Below are 19,327 nucleotides of genomic sequence, written 5' to 3' on the forward strand. Positions count from 1 at the left end.
ATTCTATAATACTTGAGACGAGACTATTCTAGCTTAAACTCTGCCATTCACCCATCTCCTATTATCTATAATCTGCTCCCCAATTCATTATGCTCCAAGACTAATATCCCGTCTCACCCATCCCTGCAACATGCTCCTGAATTCAGCAAATAAAGCTTCACATGCCCTAGCTCCAAGGAGGAGCCTTGAATTATATAATTTAACATCATTTCCATTGAAGGAAATATGCGATCTGCCTCATACACATTTTCCAACAAGCAGTAAAGTATCCGACAATAATCATTCACTGGCAATTATACCTCAATAATCAGCAGCCCAAAAGAACATATTTCCCTTTCAACAGAGAACCAAGAAATCCATGGTGAAAGGATGAGATTGCAGAAAAACAGAAAGAGATTAAATTTATACAGTTCAATAAAAACTTTGATTTTCAAACTACTTAGTATTGTAATCAGATCTAAAAAGGTAGAGATGCAGACTTAAATTACTATGTCCTTTGATGTTTGATGTAAATAGTGTTAATGCCCTGTACTTCTTAATGTTTAACATTAAACTAGATATTTAACATTAGACCACTGGACCAGGCCATCAGATCATTTGGTTTGTTTGGCGCTAATATTTTAAGCAAGCAGGCTAGCAAATAGATGGTAGACACAACATTGGGAATAACCACCATTTTGTCAGATGCAATTAGAAGATTAAGCAGGTTGAAATTAGAACTTTATATCACTCTTCACTATTTTAAAGTGCCCTTCAAGTGTCAAGTATAAATAAATTTCTAAGTGTAAATAATTACTACAGCAGCAAAACTATTGGCTTTTACTGCATTATTTATAGTAATTTTGTTTTTGCACTGTACTGCTACAAAACAAATTTCACATTATACGAGACAGTGATAATAAACCTTATCATGAGAAAGCTGCCTGTTAATGATCTCATTGTTTGAGAGAGAGTGTTGTTAGTCTTATTGTTTGAGAGAGAACATTGTCAGGCACTGGTAACTCTGCACTTCCTTAGAAAGGCATATTTCTTTAAAACTCCACTTGAATGAGAGAGAACTGACATCCCTCAAGATATTTTTGCAAGAAAACAGATAAGGATTTCAGCAGCAAATGGACCGAAGCATTGCTTCTCTTTTGCTTGCCATAGAGTGGGAAATAATGATATGAAGGAGCTTTAGGATATCCTCTTTCTTCCTTCTCACTCATTTCTCTAAACCTAAAGGAACAACAGAATTAAAATACATATTTTAATATATATTTCTGACATCAACCAATTAACTTAGCATAAATAAATAGGGCCTGATGCATCCTGAATGATTAGATATGATTGGCCCACAAAATGCCAACACTTAATTCACTGTGAAAATATGGCCTGATAGAGGAAAGGCCAAATCTTCATGGCAGAAGTTAACACTCTGAAGAGAACTTAACACCATATTTGGAAACTAGCATGGTGACACCAAAGACAGTCTATAAGTTTTAGATACTGGGCCTAATCTATTGCCATTCCCAGTTTAGTTGTTTCGATTGTATTTGTACCTGGCCTCACAGAATTTCTGGGTGATGCTGGGCCTGTCCTGATTTCTTCGGCTTCGAAACCATATCTTTACCTCCCGCAGTGAAATGCCACACTGTTTGGCAAGAACAAGAAGATCGCTCTGCAATGAAAATAGCACAAGCACACTAAGACATCATATCTGGTACTATCAAATAGTCCAGAAATGAATCTGCACCAAAGGACAACTTTAGCCAGAGGACAATCTCTGCTGTCACTCTTAGAAATAATCAAACTCTTCAAGTGCTTACAGAGCAAGCTTAATTTTATTTTAATTTTTATTTGTTACCTTTTATGCACAAAAAATTGATTTTAAGGGTTTGTTGGTACAGAGAATGGAAATTGAATAAACTTCCCTAGATCAATGTGTTGCACTAAATGTGGTGGTCCATTATCAAAGTAAAAGCCAGAAAAGATGAAGATACATTCCCTATCCCCCACCTTAACCCCACCCTCAGTTATTTAAAAATAGATTCCTCAATCTTCCCATACCTAGGACATCCCGACTTGTCTGGAAAATCCACTGATCAACTATCCATATAGTTAGCCTTGTTGAATGCTCAGAGGACAGCTATCCTGGACACAATCAGCAAGTTTGATTATTTTTTGTTCTGTGACATCACATCATAATCTTTGCCAATAATCAAGCTAGTATTTTTTTTAGTAATGCTGCTTTTGTACTCATGGAGCTCCAATACAATAGGAGTTTAATGCCAATCTTGGGCCCAGACACTGATACTGCAGTATGGCTTCTAGATATGACTTATGACTTCTTATCAATAAAAGCAGAGTTCAAAGCAGACACTCATTAAAAGTCAAAGTCATTCAGTTACTGCATGGGACAACATGGCAGAAAGCCAATCATAAACACCACCTCTCAGTACAATCCTCAGCCTCACATAGAATTCAGTTCTAAAGGAGTCAGATTACCAGTCAGGTGCAGTTGAATAATTTATAAAACAGACCTAGGTTTTGAACATATCACCATCAGAAATTGTGGCTCATGTCAGATAACATAAACTACTGTTGGAAGACACCAAATATTAGCTAGGATGGGTTTCAAAATTATTTGGCAAGTGGATTTGAGAAACACATTAGAATGGCCCAAGCTGGAAATCTTTGCAGATGTAGAAGTTATTGTCATAGCTAACCTCCCCTTAGTCCAGCCAAGATCGTTCAAAAATAGATAAAATCCAGCAGTTGTTATCTTGTGTAATTATGGACTCTCAAATCAGTTTTATCACTTTGAAAGCAAGGATACCCACCATTGAAATAGGATTGCCAAGATATCAAATGTAGATTTACCCAGCTGCATCCCCATTTCTATGGGCCAGACCTTTCAAAAGATCTACCCAAAGCTGAATTTTTTTTCTTTAAATTGGAAAATAACAAATCTCCCAACTTTCCTCCATTTTTCCAGTATCTCACTGCTCACCAGAGCTCATTGGGCCAGTGACATCTCTGAGCCTTGCATCTACAAAATACCCTCATCATCAGTGATTGGCAATGAATTAGCACACCTAGACTGCTGAATGATCAGAAGTGCATTCACAAATCAGGTTGCAAATCTCATATCACTGGAGGTGCCAGCCACTTAGTAAATGAGACTTTTCTTTAAAGTGAACCATGTTAACAGTGCCCCCTAACTTCTGTTAGGTCAAGTCCTTGCCTTGCTACTGGTACCACTTAGCCCAGTACTACCTGTCTTGGGTCGGGTTGTCGGCGACTCAACCGGCACACGCCCTGGTACACTTCGGTTAACCAGGGAGGAGGGTGTGTAGGCACCCAGCAGGACTAAAAGTAAAACCTGTCAAAGGGCGGATGAACTCCTTGTGAGTCAACGGCCATCTACTGTCTGTGTGAGGAGTGGACGCCACACAGTCTTTATTTTGCGCCTTGTAAGGGATAAAAAGCTAACTTCTGTTGATTTAAAGTTACCTCTCATCTCAAGTTTGAATGATATTAAACTAACCCACCTCTTTGGGACAAGTGCTCTGAGTTCTATAGACCTTCTCCAGGTCAGGCTTAGGAGGGACTTTCCGTCTTATTTTCTCCTTCACGCCCATTTGCTTGCTCAGGGGTACAGCAATCCACCTAGATTAGCAGAAGAGACAAGACTCATCACTGCAATAACTGCTGTTAGCAGTATCCTGGATAGTTTGTACTCAGGTACAGCTCACAGTTTAAAATTTAACCATCTTTACTTCAAGGTGAAGACAGGATTTAGAAAGCATGTATGTTACCAATGGTATTCTCTTAAATTCAATAGTAGTACACGCTTGAATGCAAATAGCACACTAGGTGGGATATCCTTAATTCTTAAACATCACAATATACACCTAAATATTCGTCGTTACGCTTGGGCTTACTCCAGCTGCTCCAGGAGCAAATCTAGGACTCGGTCTGGATCAAGTTCCTGTTGGCTTGCATCTATTGTTTGCACAATGTGTCCCCCCCCCCCCCCACCCCCTACTTCCTCTGCATAGTGATTTTTGGTCTTTTTATAAAAATTGGGTTATTCAAGTTTCCTGCTTTGTGATTGCCTGTAAGCAGACAAATTTCAAGGTGTATAATTAATACATTCTTTGATAATAAATGTGGTTTGAATCTTTGAAATATGTGTATTAAAAGGGCTGTGTTGCAGATCAGAGTGTGCATTGCAGAATAAAGATCAGGCACTAAAGCTTCAGTGCTGCTCCTAGTTGCTGCTTTATGATGCTGCTGTTCAGTAGATCAAGAACAGGTGGTTTTACTGCTTTCTCTCAAAAATACCAGACAATTTATATTAATAAGCTCAGTGCTCAAGATTCCTAGGAAGGTGCCAACAGATAAGAAAAATAGGGGACTACATATGAGGGAGAGGTGAGGTTGATCTTAGAGTAGGTTGAAAGTTGGCGCAACATTATGAGTTGAAGAGCCTGTGCTGTGCTGTAATTTTCTATGTCTATATCTATATAAGCTGATACGAAAAAAGAGAAAGGACATCACTTCTAATTTTGTTTTAAATATAGGTCCAGCTCCACTTTATCAAAAAATAAAAATTGGCCATTCTGGGTTCTGATCCCCTCAGTGGCTCACATTCTTGTTGGTTTTAAGCCATTAATGTGCTCAGTAATAATTAACCCACATGTGGGAAGTGAACAAGTTCAGACACAGACTTGCCTTTACACCCCTGCCCACTTTATCCCCCTTCATCGCTAGTCTTAGACCAGGTAGTAAACCCAACCTGGTGAGATGGGTTAAAATTAATCCTTTGTATGAATATTTCAGCTTCAAAACAAAAACAAGTTTGTTTTTTTAACCAAGAGCCAAAATAAAAGAACAAGTGAACAGCTAGTTCCTTTTAGGTCCACAAAGAAACTAAAGCTGATTATATGCCAGGTACACCACCCAAGCCAAGCAAAAATTAATTCAGAGAGGACCCATTGCTAATTTTAAAGCAAGTGATGATAATACAATTGGTAGTTTTAAAACATTGCATTTAATGACAGAGCTTTTCTGAACTTAATCAATTTGTTCACCTGATCAGTTTCCTAACACCAGCACGACACCTCATCTGACACCTTTAATTAAGCTGTGTTCAGAATCTGTCTCTCAGTATTAATCACCATAGTTTCCAGATCTAAATGAGCACTTCATTCATAGGAAACAGAATCTCACACAGCATTGACGAGACTTGTTTAATTAATAAACATTTTACACTTGGAATTCGGTCTATTTACTAACAGGGTAGCTGTTAATCCTGGAAACAAAACTTCATTTGAATTATTTGCCAGTACCCACATAACTCCACTTCAGGACTTTAAATGAGCATTTGTACAGCTAAAAACAGAATAAATTAAAAATTGTTGTGAAAGCAATTTTTTTTTATATTTTCTACAATCACAATAGCACTAATTGTTAAGCCATGCAAAGGCCTACACCTATACATAACCTTTCATAACCCAGCGATATCCCATTGCTTCCCATACTCCATCCTGTCCCCAACAGATGAGAAAACTTTTACATGTTAGATTACTTTTAGATTACTTTTACATGTTGAAGTTTACATTTAATACAACTATACTGCAGTTTCAATAACTATTATACAATAAATTAGTATTCCTCTTCAAATCATACTGTCTCCTCTATCCTCTCCACCCCCAAGTCTCCAAATACTCAAGATTTCCACAAATTACAACATCACTATTGTAGTGTTCCTAACAATGAGATTAGTTGTGGTAGCAATGGTGCTGCTGTATTATAGGCCTCTCACAATTACTACCAGTAGAGAAGGGTGTGGGCTAGACCAGTAACTAGCAGCCAGCAGTGAAGTCACCAAGTGATTTATTTAATACAAGTTCATCTCTTCACTCTTTCTCCACAACCTAATTTTTGGTGTCTCACTTCTTTAGGCTGTCTTCCTCCATTTTGTAGGCAGTTAAAACCAAAGATTAACATTAAACTCCAATTTTCTTTTTCATCCTTAAGTTTAGGTGATATTCCTTCTCTGTAACTTACTATTGCAAAATATGAGAAATAGGAGCAAAAGTAGGCTATCTGGCTTATTGAGCCTGATCTACCATTCAATTAGATCATGGCTGATCAGGCCGTGGATCCAGCTCCATCTACCTGCCCTTTTGCCCCATAGCCTATAATTCCCTTGCTATGTAAAAGTACATCTGTTTCTCAAATAGATTAAATGAGGTTGCCTCGACTACTTCCTTGGGCAAAGAATTCCACAGATTCAGTACTCTCTGGGAAAAAGCAGTTTCTCATCTCCCTACAAAATTTATTCCCCCATATCCTGAGGTTATGTCCCCTAGTTCTCATCACGCTTATTAGTGGAAGCAACTACCCCGCCTGTATCCTCTCTATCCCTTTCATAGCAACACATTCAAAAAGCTGGAGGAACTTAGCAGGTCAGGCAGCATCCATGGAAAGGAATAAATGGTCAATTTTTCAGGCCAAGACTCTTCATCCAGACTGGAAAGGAAGGGAAGAAACAGTATAAGAAGGCAGCGGCAGGGTGGGGGCACGAAGGAGTACAAGCTAGGTGATAGGTGAAGCTGGGTGAGGTGGAAGTTAGGTGGGTGGAGGAAGTGGGGGGAATGGAGTAGACCCTTTCCTTAGATGCTGCTTGTCCTGCTGAGTTCCTTCAGCATTTTGTATGTGTTACTCTGGTGTACGTCTTTCATAATTTATGTTTCTACAAGATCCCCTCTCAGTCTTATACAAACAAAAGTACAAAAGGAAAACTGTTGAATTATATTAAACAAAACCCAGCTGCTTTAAAGAGATTTACCTCTTTATTAGCCTATGCATGTCTTTTTTCCCCTGAAAGTTGATGACATATTTAAAAAATACAAACCAATATTTACAAAGTGATGAATGAGATATACCTAACCTGTCTTATTCTTGCAATTATAACCATGCAGTCCAAAATACAAGAATAGGAGCAGAACACCAGTGAGCTGGTTCCAATCTACCTTTCATAGAGGGAACGAAGAACAATGAACACAAGTGCATATGGCAAGGCAATGACAAGGTCACGAGGTCGAGGATAGTGGGCATGTTCAGAATCTTCCATATCTTTCCATGTGATGCCTGGAGGGAGCCAGTATTCATGGTGCCACAGCCACTTGTCCAAGACAGAAGTCATCCTAGACGTCAAACAATAGTTAATAATGACCAATTTTAGTAGTCATTCTTGAAAAGCAAAAACAAACAAGACACCAAATATACTCAGCGGGTCACACAGCGTCTAGCTAGAAAGAGTTAAAGTTTCAGGTTGACGATCTTTCATGAGATCTATTATTCTCTTCTACTCAAAATTTCAGCCTTGAAATTAGAACTCATTCAATCATAGTCTTGAATGCAGAGGATAATGAGCAGTGTTTGTTTATGGGTGAGAACATAAGATTATATTAATTTTGAAAGAGCGATTCATTAATGGAAACAAAAAAAATCTTTGAAATAAAAGGATTTTAATCCTATTTGTTCCACACCAATTTATCAATGCAAGAGGTTATTTATTTACACAACATTTTAAAGCTACCACTTTCCTTCACATAGGTCAACCTACAGCTGAGTCATTGAATTAAAAAAAACTTGGATAGTTCTTTCTAAAGCTGCAACCACTTGGAAAAAATAGAACAAGTCAGGACATGTATCTGACGGTTAAATCATGCAACAATAAGGGCAAAATCACAATACAAGGCAGGAACAGGCCATTATCAAGATTATTTTTCTGCACTATCACCATTTCCCACAGTTATATTAATAAAAGATCCATCCATCTGTTTAAAATGAATTCACTGACTGAGCCTCCAGGGTAAACTAATTCTAAAGTGGCCACCATCCTGTGTGAAGCAACTTCTCATTCGAGTCTTCTACAGCATGCTCTGCACCAACAACCAAGACAACCCAACTCAAAACTCCTCATCATCCTTACACCTGTAAAGAATTTTAAGTTTTGGTAATATTTCCTCTCACAGCCTTAGTCTAATCTGTCTCTCCTTATGCAAAAACCCATTATCCCTACAACAATCCCTCTGCTATCCCACGATAGCAATGCCAGGAGGCCAAATTTGTACACAAATACTACGTGAGTCTCAAGGCAGTGTATAATTGCAGTATGACTTCCTTACTCCTGCTAAAGTCCAAATCCTTTTGCAATAAGGTGAACATAGCATCACCCAATCTCTCACCATTTATAAAATTCAGGTATTTATTTTATACAAAATATACATTTTTTCATATATACATTTGTACATTTATACATTTGTATATTCATTCTGCTAATTCTTCATTCTGCTAATTCTTGTCCACACACTCATTTTGTCCATATACCCTTGAAGTCTCTGTACATCTTCCTAGAACTCAGTCCCATTTATTTAATGCCAGCTGCCAACTTAGGATATCACTCAAGAGGAAAAGGGGACATTTAGCTTTTCATCTCTTGCTCAAAAATTCATTAAAAGTTCAAAAGTACATTTATGTCACTATATACTTACCTGGAGTTATTTTTTATCAGTCTTACAGAAAATACAAAGAAATACAATTGAATCAATGAAAAACTGCACACAAAGATGGACAAACACCCAATGTGCAAAAGGCAACAAATTGTGCAAAAACAAAAAAAAGATAAATAAACAAACAAGACCAAGTTGAATATTCAGATGGTAGATGGTGCCAGGATTAGGTTTGGCTCCAAGATGTTACATAGTTAAATTTAAATCTCCATCAAAGAGCAGGTCTGAAAAAGGAGATCTTTATTCAGAGTTTGAATATACCAGCAACTTGAAACCATAACTATATACCATTCATTGAGCAGGAGAGAAAATATATAGAGTTATCTTTTGTGCTAATCTATTTTTGATAGTCCTAGGTAAATTAATTTATACAAGTACAGAGCCCTCCAACCATATAGTACCAAATTCCCAATTGGCACTCATATCATCACTTTCTTTACAGTAATTAATTACATGCCACTTTCCTTGAACTTTGTGCTGAACCAGTTTCTGTACATATTGAATTTAAGTGTATGCAAGATGTTGCCATAGTGGAGCTACGACAGACAAGTGACAATTTGGATTTAGCCTTCTACTTTCCAGATTGTGTGAAGGATTGCTTTGCAGTACAGTGGCTCAATAACACATGCACTGCATGGTGTGGTATCAAGATACAGAACAAAAATCCCCATGTGTAATCCAAAATGAAACAATTGAAATGACAACAGAGGAAGAGGTCACTTAGCCCATAAATTCTGTGGCATTCCTTTATTAGAGCAAACCAGCTGCCATCCACTAACAGTGCCCAGAAGTCTACTTTCCATCCCCAATTTAAATAGTTCAACAATATTTGCTAAAATGTAATGAGCCCTGACGGCTGTTCCCTATCCATATAGCTTGGGAACCTCAAGCAGAACAAAAGACTTGGACCATGCAATTGATTTCAGGAAGCTGAGAGAGTTGGTAGTAAAAAAAGTCAAGAGAGCAGGATGCATTCATAACCAATCTGCCTTGCAAAGCATTAAACAATACTCTGCTTGTTTGTGAAAGAGGAAGCTGAGAATTCAGGAAAAAATAAGCCAGTATAACCATTAATTTGTTTTCCACATTTTGGGTCCAGAGGCTAATTATTTAGCATGGAGGTTTAGACCTTCTATATGTTATGAGTTTTTGAGAACTCAAATGAGTTAAATTCATTTTATTAATATATCCCACTGTTTTATTTTTTTAAATAATGGATTTCAAAAATAATTCTCTGTTCTGTCACAAGTCCAAAGGTCTCAACAAGATCATAAGACATAGGAGCAGAACTAAGCCATAAAGCATTTTAATAGCAATGAATTGGATTAAAGAAGGCTACATTAAGATGCAACCAATTTTCTATAAGTTACATTATGGGAAGAATCATTTAAATACATATAATAGCATCTTTAGAGGCAGGTGTAGAAATAGTTATTTCAGTCCATCTTTCAATCAGAACTGACATAGTTCAACTATTTGATACTTTCTCTTCTGAAACAGAAGCTTGAGCTTTTAAAGATAAGAGTGCTTAAAAGCAATGATTCCAAATGTGACTGGTTTCCAGCAAAATAAAATACTGAGGGTCCATCGTCATATCAAAGATATGATTAAAATAGGAGATCTTCGTGATCAGTAAAAATAGGACTTCATCATGATCAGTAGAAGGACAAGGAGTTTGGTCCTGATCAACATTTCCATAATCAACATCCAATTCAATCTTTGTTTTGCTTATGAGATCTTATTATGCCACCCAACGAATCTCCCCATTTTTCTAAGATGACCAAAAGTACAGGAAGATAGGTTTGCCATCCTCCGTCACAAATATTTCCCTCTAAAGGTTCCTGAATTATTTTATTTTCATTTTTAACCTGGGCAATGTCTCCCTATATCACTAATATTTTATTCTCTCATCTCCTCCAGTAGTTAGGTACCCAGGTCCTCACCACAAGCACACTTAATTTTGCAAGATTTACTTTAAATATTCACCCATTTTAACTCCTATTTTACTTTCTAGATAAAGTTGTCCAATAACTGAAATTCACTTGAAAAAAAACATATATGAAAAGCAGGTGTAAAATGGACGTAAAATAGCTTTTCCCATCCCACTTTTATAACCATGTTAAAAATATACCTCTATTTTAACTAAAATTTTTCATTCCCAACTTGCCTCCAGAAACACCAAACCACGCATATCAATATGTATTTGAGATGTCAATACTAATTTCAAAAATTGTTTCCTAGTTTGCTGTCTTTATATTCTTCTGGTGATTGGCTGTTCAGTCAGTTTGATGACACATTTATAGAGCAATACAGTAGAGATACAGGCCCTTTGGCCCAATGAGTCCATGCCAACCACAGTGCTCAGACAACTAGTCTCACTTTCTTGTATTTGTCCCATATCCCTCTAAGCCCTGGCCCTACAAGGACCTTTCCAAGTGCTTCTTAAATGATAATATTGTATCTGCTTCAACATCTTCATCTGGCAGCTCATTTCATATCCCACCACCCTGTGAAAAAGTTGCCTGGCAGATCCTTTCCCCTCTCAGCATAAACCTATGTCCCCCAGTTTTAGTCTTCCCCACCTTGGTGAGAAGACTATTAGCATTCATGCTATCCATGCCTCTCATTATTTCAAACATTTCTGTAAAGTCACCCCTAGTTTTCCTATGTTCCAGATGTACCGTGGCCAATCCCTCCTTATAACTCAGCCCCGAGTCCAGTCCTGCACTCTTTCCCCTTTAACCACATCCTTCCCATAATAGGGTGGCCAAAACTATCCATCTAACGCCAAATGTGGGCTCACTAATGAGTCATACAACTGCAACATAATGACCTACCTCCGATACTCAAAGCTTGACCAAAGGTTAGTTTGCTAAATACCCTTTCCACAACCCTGTCTACTAGTGAAACTACTTATAATGAAATATGCATTGGTACTCCTAGTTTGCTCTATTCCATTACATTCCCTAGTGCCCTACCATTCATAATGCATGGTGCTAGATTGACTTTCCAAAATGCATCACCTCACACTTATTTGTATTGAAATCTATTTGCCATGCCTCAGTCTATTTCCATAAATGAACAAGATCCCTTGTAATTTACAATAACTTTCTTCACTATCAACACCTCCTAATTTTAAGTCATCTGCATCATTCATCTTACTGATAGCAACTAGGTAAAGGGTAGAAAACAGGAGACTGAAAGAACTCAGTGGATTAAGCAACACTTGGATGCAAAAAGATGAAAGTCGACATAGCAGATCAAAACTGTATGAAGGCTGTTCCAGATTCCAACATAGTTTCTTTTGTCACCAGAAAAGGAGACAGATTGTTAAGTCCTTGTGGTAGATTTCTTCAGCAAATGCCACATCAATACCTGAAGCATATTTTTATTTATTCTACCCAATTTTAATTAGTTTCATGGTCATTGAAATCCAAATAGTTTCCAGGTATGGGTTGTTCAATTCCTTTATAGTGATTTCCACCAATAAGACATTCACCTCACTGCAAGGTAGTTTCCTCTGGATATAATGTCCAGTCAAACCAGACTCCCATCAGACACTCCACCATTTCACCTGCCCAGCGCTGGACTGCAACAGCAAAGGCTATTGGCTGTCAGTGGTCACCTGGCATGTCAAGGGCTGTGGCCCCGCCCTCCCAGCTGAGCTCACCTGCAGTGTTGCCATGGTGCTACCTTTCCCAGAATGCCGAGTTTCTCCACCACCACCTCACTCCACTGGAATGAAAGCACTGATTGTGGATGGCATCCCTGACTTGTTTAACTACAATATTACACACTATTATGGCCCTACTTCTCCAAGTTATGGGTTTAAGTTATTTCAAAAAGAGATACCAGAGGCCAAAGCTTTTTGAAATATTATCTTAAAGGGAAAAAAATAATGATTATTTGAATGAATTCAGCATGAAGTGTCATTTACTCCTTAAGATCAATGGCCAAAAGAATGTCAAGTCATTTTATTTAAGAGATATGGAAGTGAACAGCTCTTATTCAAGACCGATGTGTAGCTATTGAATTTATCCCTCACAATGTAAGGAATTGTAATGATAATCTAGAAGGAATGCTTGGGCCAAGTAGCATCCTATATCATAAAAAACTAGTCATTCAGTAAGGAGATTAAAAGCCAGGTGTGACAGAACCTTAGTAATCTTGCACCTGTCACACTTTGAAACTATTTACTGTTTCTCATATTAAGGCATTAACACTTATTTCAGTGTTTATTTCAATAAATTTTCCAGTAAACAGAATTATAAAGGAACACCAGAAAAAGTACCCCAAGAGTTTTTTGAAAATGAAAAAATGTAAAAAGATACAATGTAAAATAATCACTCTAATACGATTTGTGTTTGGCAGCACAGAAGATGGTGGGCTGGGCCAGAATAGATTTACTCTGTTACCAGTACCAATGAAGGAGCTAGATGATGAACATTCAGGATTTACAAAAAAAAATTAGACAGCTGATTTTCACATCTGGAAATAGGGAGGGTTGAATCGGAGACCATAGATACTGCAAACCTGATACAACCCTTGTACTAAGCTCTATTTGCTGGGAAAGTTGGCATATCTGTTTCAGCTTTCATTGTTGAGAAAAATACAGATCTGATGCCTACTCCTATTCAGTCAAGACAGTCTGCAGATGCTGAAAAGTCTGGACCAAATAGATCCCTCAGCAGATTAGTTCCAAATACAGAGTCTGGGCGCTGGAGAGTTTAACATCGGTAGCTGAGCGAAGGGCGCTGAGTAGGCTACGGTCAATTATGGAAAACTCTGAACATCCTCTACATAGCACCATCCAGAGACAGAGAAGCAGTTTCAGCGACAGGTTACTATCGATGCAATGCTCCTCAGACAGGATGAAGAGGTCAATACTCCCCAATGCCATTAGGCTTTACAATTCAACCGCCAGAACTTAAGAACTTTTTAAAAGCTATTATTAATGCTTTTTGAGATAGTGATTTAGATGCATATCATATTTTTTTACTGAGTTAAGTATTGTATGTAATTAGTTTTGCTACAACAAGTGTATGGGACATTGGAAAAAAAGTTGAATTTCCCCATGGGGATGAATAAAGTATCTATCTATCTATCTATCTGAAATGTCATCTTGCACTATTTTCCTCAAGATGCTGCTAGATCCATTAAATTCCTCCAGATTTCCTGTTTCTATTTAATATTCTCCAAGAGTTTCAATAGCTTCAATGCATAGCCACTGCCATACAGAAGCAGTGATGGGAGCCATTAATGGGAGTTCAGACTCATCACAAGATGACCAATGTATCCCTGTGCCAAGGTAACATCTCTTCTACCTCCTGCAGCGACACATGAAATACAAAAGGGGTAACGGAGGAAGATTTAGTCACACCCAGGGAAAATAGCAGTTATTTGCTGAGGTAAGGAAATGGAATATACAAGAAACACACACGAAATGCTGGAGGATCTCAACAGGTCAGGCAGCATTTATGGAAATGAATAAGCGGTCAACATTTCGGGCTGAGACCCTACTTCAGGACTGGAAAGGAAGGGGGAAGATGCCAGAATAAAATGGTGAGGGGAGGGGAAAGAGGACTAGCTAGAGGAGGATGGGTGAATCCCAGAGGGTGGGGAAGGTAAAGAGTTGGAGAAGGAGGAATCTGATAGGAGAGGAGAGAGGACAAAGAGAAGGGGGGGCACGGGGGGGAGGCGAAAGGTAGGTGAGGAGAAAAAGTAAGAGATCAGAGTGAGGAATTGAAGAGGGAAGAGGGAGGAAAAACTAGCTGGATGGAGAAATTGATGTTCATGCCATCAGGTTGGAGGCTACCCAGGCAGAATATGAGGTGTTGCTCCTCCAACCTGAGAGTGTCCTCATCGTAGCAAGAAAGGAGGTCACGGATCAACATGTTGCCACGGGAATGGGGATAAGAATTAAAATGGTTGATTATTGGGAGACTCCACTTTTAGCGAATGGAGTGGAGGTGCTGGACAAAGTGGTCCAATTCATGATGGGTTTCATAAGTGTAGAGTTGGCCACATCAGGAACACTGCGATACAATAGATGACACCAAAAGATTCGCGGACGAAGTGTTGCCTCACCTGGAAGGACTGTTTGGATCCTGAATGGAGGTGAGGGAGGAGGTAAACGAGCAGGTGTAGCACTTTGGTCACTTGCAGAGGTATGTGCCAGGAGGGAAATTAGCAAGGAGCAACAAATGGACAAGGGAATCGATAGATAGATAGATAGATAGATAGATACTTTATTCATCCCCATGGGGAAATTCAACATTTTTTCCAATGTCCCATACACTTGTTGTAGCAAAAACTCATTACATACAATACTTAACTCAGTAATAATATGATATGCATCTAAATCACTAATTCAAAAAGCATTAATAATAGCTTTAAAAAAAAGTTCTTAAGTCCTGGCAGTTGAATTGTAAAGCCTAATGGCATTGGGGAGTGTTGACCTCTTCATCCTGTCTGAGGAGCATTGCATCGACAGTAACCTGTCGCTGAAACTGCTTCTCTGTCTCTGGATGGTGCTATGTAGAGGATGTTCAGGGTTTTCCATAATTGACCGTAGCCTACTCAGCGCCCTTCGCTCAGCTACCGATGTTAAACTCTCCAGTACTTTGCCCACGACAGAGCCCGCCTTCCTTATCAGCTTATTAAGACGTGAGGCGTCCTTCTTCTTAATGCTTCCTCCCCAACACGCCACCACAAAGAAGAGGGCGCTCTCAACAACTGACCTATAGAACATCATCAGCATCTCACTGCAGACATTGAATGACGCCAACCTTCTAAGGAAGTACAGTCGACTCTGTGCCTTCCTGCACAAGGCATCTGTGTTGGCAGTCCAGTCTAGCTTCTCGTCCAACTGTACTCCCAGATACTTGTAGGTCTTAACCTGCTCCACACATTCTCCATTAATGATCACTGGCTCCATATGAGGCCTAGATCTCCTAAAGTCCACCACCATCTCCTTGGTCTTGGTGACATTGAGACGCAGGTAGTTTGAGTTGCACCATATCACAAAGTCCTGTATCAGTTTCCTATACTCCTCCTCCTGTCCATTCCTGACACACCCCACTATGGCCGTGTCATCAGCGAACTTCTGCACATGGCAGGACTCCGAGTTATATTGGAAGTCAGATGTGTACAGGGTGAACAGGACCGGAGAGAGTACGGTTCCCTGTGGCGCTCCTGTGCTGCTGACCACTGTGTCAGACCTACAGTCTCCCAACCGCACATACTGAGGTCTATCTGTCAAGTAGTCCTTGAATCTTGTGGAAAGCAGATATGGGGAGTGGAGGGAGCGAATAAGGTAAGGGCATGTTTAGTAATAGGATACCATTGAAGATGGCAGAAGTTGCGGAGGATGATGTGTTGAATGTGGAGGCTTTTGGTGTGGTAGGTGAGAGCAAGAGGAACTCTATCCCTGTTAATTAGGTAGGAAGATGGCGGTGAACGCAGATGCCTGGGAAATGGAGGAGATGCAGGTTTTGGCAGTAGCAATGAAGGGAAGCCCCATTCTCTAAAGAAAGAGAACATCTCTGATGTACTAGAAAGGAAAGCCTCATCCTGGGAAAAGATACGGTGGAGATAAGGAACTGAGAAAATGAAATAGCATTTTTACAGGCGACAGAGTGGCAAGAGATATAGTCAAGAAAACCTTGGGAATTAGTAGGTTTATATTAAGTCAATAAACATCATTTTGTCTCCAGAGATGGGGAGAGAGAGAGATCAAGAAAGGGGAGAGAGATCAAGAGGTGTCAGAAATGGACCAAGTAAATTTAAGGGCAGTGTAGAAGCTGGAGGCAAAAATGATGAAATTGACGAGCTCAACATGGGTGCATGAAGCAGCACCAATGCAATGCAGGAAGAATTGAGGAGCATTACCATGGAAGGCTTTGAACATGGACTATTTTATATAGACAACCGAAAGACAGACATAGCTGGGACCCATGACTACCAACTTACAAGAAAGCGTGATCAAAAAATCCATATCCAGTATCGATAACAAGCTCCCCAGAGTTCAAGAAGTGCTGTACATTTGCAACAGTCAGTCTGACATTGTTAGTGTCTGCTGCTTTAAAAGGTGGGCGCTTATTCACCAGATAGCTGCGTGGGCAATTGTTCACCTGAGAATGTGTGTGAGGGGCAGGAGTACAGGACACCCACAGTCTCCTCTACTACATTAAAGGTAGGCCCAAGATAAAAATCCAACATCATCTCATCCACAGAATTGTCACAAGCAAATAGGTAAAACTGAGCCATAGTGGCATGGTAGACCGGGTCTGAAAGGTCAAAGCTCTCCCCAGATTGAAGCCAAAATATACAACACTTGACTTTAAGATTACCCAGCAATTAAAGATTCATCTCCTTTATCTTGCTGTTAAAAACAAAGAGAAAAAGATTCCACTGACATTTAATTTAAATTTGATAAATTTAATAATGGTAAGAAAAGGCCGATTGGCCAGCTGAGTGACTGGAAAGCCTGTGGGAAGCCTCCAGGAAAACTCACCAGCTCCAATCTTCAAGAAAATTCCAGGTCTGTGACACTATTTCATGGCCATGAAGCCAGTGGAAATCTTCTATGTAGTTTTATGAAGGGAAAATTATGCTTGACAAATTTCTTCCAATTTTCAAAAAGTGATTATAATAAGTAGAATAGGTAAAAGAGAATTACATGATACTGTGTATTTGAACTTTCAGAAAAGCATTCAAAGAAGGGCCACATAGATTATTAAAAAATGTAGGAAATGGTTTTGGGTGCACTTTACTATCATGCATTGATGATTGGCTAACCAAAAACAGAAATAAATTTTTTGTAATTTTTGGGTTTAAAGACTAAGCAGTGGAATCTTGCAGGGATTTGCAGGGACCTCAACTGTTCAAAATCTATAAGCAATAATTTAGGTGTTTATACACAGATTTGCTGATCATAAAAATCTAAGTACCATTTTGGGTTTGAAGGAAGATAAACAGACCTCAGTGATACAGGCAAACAAGTGAATGCTACAAAATGGCTGATAAAATATTATGTAGAAAAAAATAACTGTAAGTTAGAGGTTGTTTTTTGAATGGCAGTAGATCAAACTTGTTGGATGTTCTTGCATACGAATCACTAAAAGTTAATATGCTAATTCAGCGTGCAGATAGGTTGAAAACAGATATGTTGATCTTTGCTATACAAGGACAAGAATATAAGGAGAGATGGCTTGTTCCAATTGTATGCTGTCTGGCAAGACCAGATCTTGCTGCCTGTTTGCAATAGAGGGAACACAGCAAAAGATTCAGTAGATTGATTTTAGAATGACAGGGGGAATCCAAGCTCTGTTTGTTAAAGTTTAGAATCACAGGTGATAAGAAGATAAGAAATAGAAGCAGGAGTAGGCCTTCTGGACTGTCAAGTCTGATCTGCCATTCAATAAGATCATTGCTGATTTAGCCGTAGACTCTGCTCCACCTACCCGCCTTTTACCCCATAACGCTCAATTCCCCTGCTATTCAAAGTCTATCTAACTTTGCTCCAAATATATTTAACAAGGTAACTTATACTGCTTCCCTGGCAGAGAATTCCACAGATTCACTACTCTCTGGGAAAAGCAGTTTCTCTTCGTCTCCATCCTAAATCTATTCCTCCAAATCTTGAGACTATGTCCCCTAGTTCTAGTCTCACTTATCAGTGTAAACAACTTTCCTGCCTCTATCTTATCTATCCCTTTCATAATTTCATATGCTTCTATAAGATACCCCAGGCAACTCAATCTCTCCTCATAGGCTAACCCGTTCATCTTGGGAATCAGCCTAGTGAACCTCCTCTGAACCACTTCCAGAGCCAGTAGATCTTTCTCAAGTAAGGGTACCAGAACTGCAATGCTTCAGGTGCAACCTCACTGGTACCCTGCATAGTTGTAGCATAACGTTTCTGCTCTTAAGTTCAATCCATCTAGCACTAAGGGCTGGCATTCCATTTGCATTTTAGATGACCTGGAGCATTTGCAAACCAACCGTTTACAATTCATGCTCTCATTATATCCTCAAAGAACCCCAGTAAATTTGTCAAACAGGACCTGTACTTCATAAATCCATGCTGTGACTGCCTGATTTCTATCCAGCTATCTCTATTTCTTCCTTAATGATAGCTTCCAGCATTTACCTGACTACAGACATTAAGCTAACTGGCCTATAGTTACCCACCTTACATCTTTTTAAAAAAAAACAGTGGCATGGCATTCGCTATCTTCTAATTCACCGGAACATGCACAAAGTCCAGAGAATTTTGGTAAAAATTATCACATGTCTACAATATCTATAACTTCAGCTATTTCTTTCAGTATGCTGGAATGCATCCCATCACTACCTCTTCAGTGACAGCAACTGTATCGAGGTCCACACCTTCCCATCGCATCCATAACATCCTTCTTTGGCATATTAGAGGTGTACTCCACCATGAAGACCAACACAAAATAGTTGTTCAAAGCCTTGACCAATTCCACATTACCCTATACAGTGGATTCTGGTTAGATGGGACACGTTGGGATTTGTACATTTTGGCCCAATTAAGCGGCTACACCAATTAGCTGAAATTTCATGGAAATAGTTAAAAAGGTATTAAAAAAAAGGTGAACTAACCTTTAACTGCTTATGTATTTTAATGTATTTATTTTTATTAATTTAAATGAAATACAGAACAAAACAGAACACTACCAAAACATCTACAGTATTATAAAACTGTGTGTTCATGTCACCATGTACTACTG

General features: G+C 38.9%; 1 protein-coding gene and 1 long non-coding RNA gene across 3 annotated transcripts in view; one reads left to right on the forward strand and one right to left on the reverse strand.

Moving 5' to 3' along the window:
- The window catches only part of LOC140739938 (uncharacterized), a 369,849-nt gene that overhangs the window by 246,535 nt on the left and 103,987 nt on the right, over nucleotides 1-19,327 (forward strand). The gene's annotated exons all lie outside the window — the stretch shown is intronic.
- Nucleotides 1-19,327, reverse strand: part of cers4a (ceramide synthase 4a) — an 84,032-nt gene that overhangs the window by 32,882 nt on the left and 31,823 nt on the right. For both annotated transcript variants that reach the window (XM_073068621.1, XM_073068620.1), the window contains exons 2-4: nucleotides 7,026-7,199; nucleotides 3,534-3,651; nucleotides 1,542-1,660 (exon numbers count right to left, since the gene is read on the reverse strand). In XM_073068621.1, the coding sequence (XP_072924722.1) occupies nucleotides 1,542-1,660; nucleotides 3,534-3,651; nucleotides 7,026-7,198 (410 nt within the window). In that variant the 5' untranslated portion in view covers nucleotide 7,199. The remainder of the gene's footprint in view (nucleotides 1-1,541; nucleotides 1,661-3,533; nucleotides 3,652-7,025; nucleotides 7,200-19,327) is intronic.

The sequence above is a fragment of the Hemitrygon akajei genome, chromosome 16 (assembly GCF_048418815.1).
Source record: "Hemitrygon akajei chromosome 16, sHemAka1.3, whole genome shotgun sequence".
Classification (NCBI taxonomy): Eukaryota; Metazoa; Chordata; class Chondrichthyes; order Myliobatiformes; family Dasyatidae; genus Hemitrygon; species Hemitrygon akajei.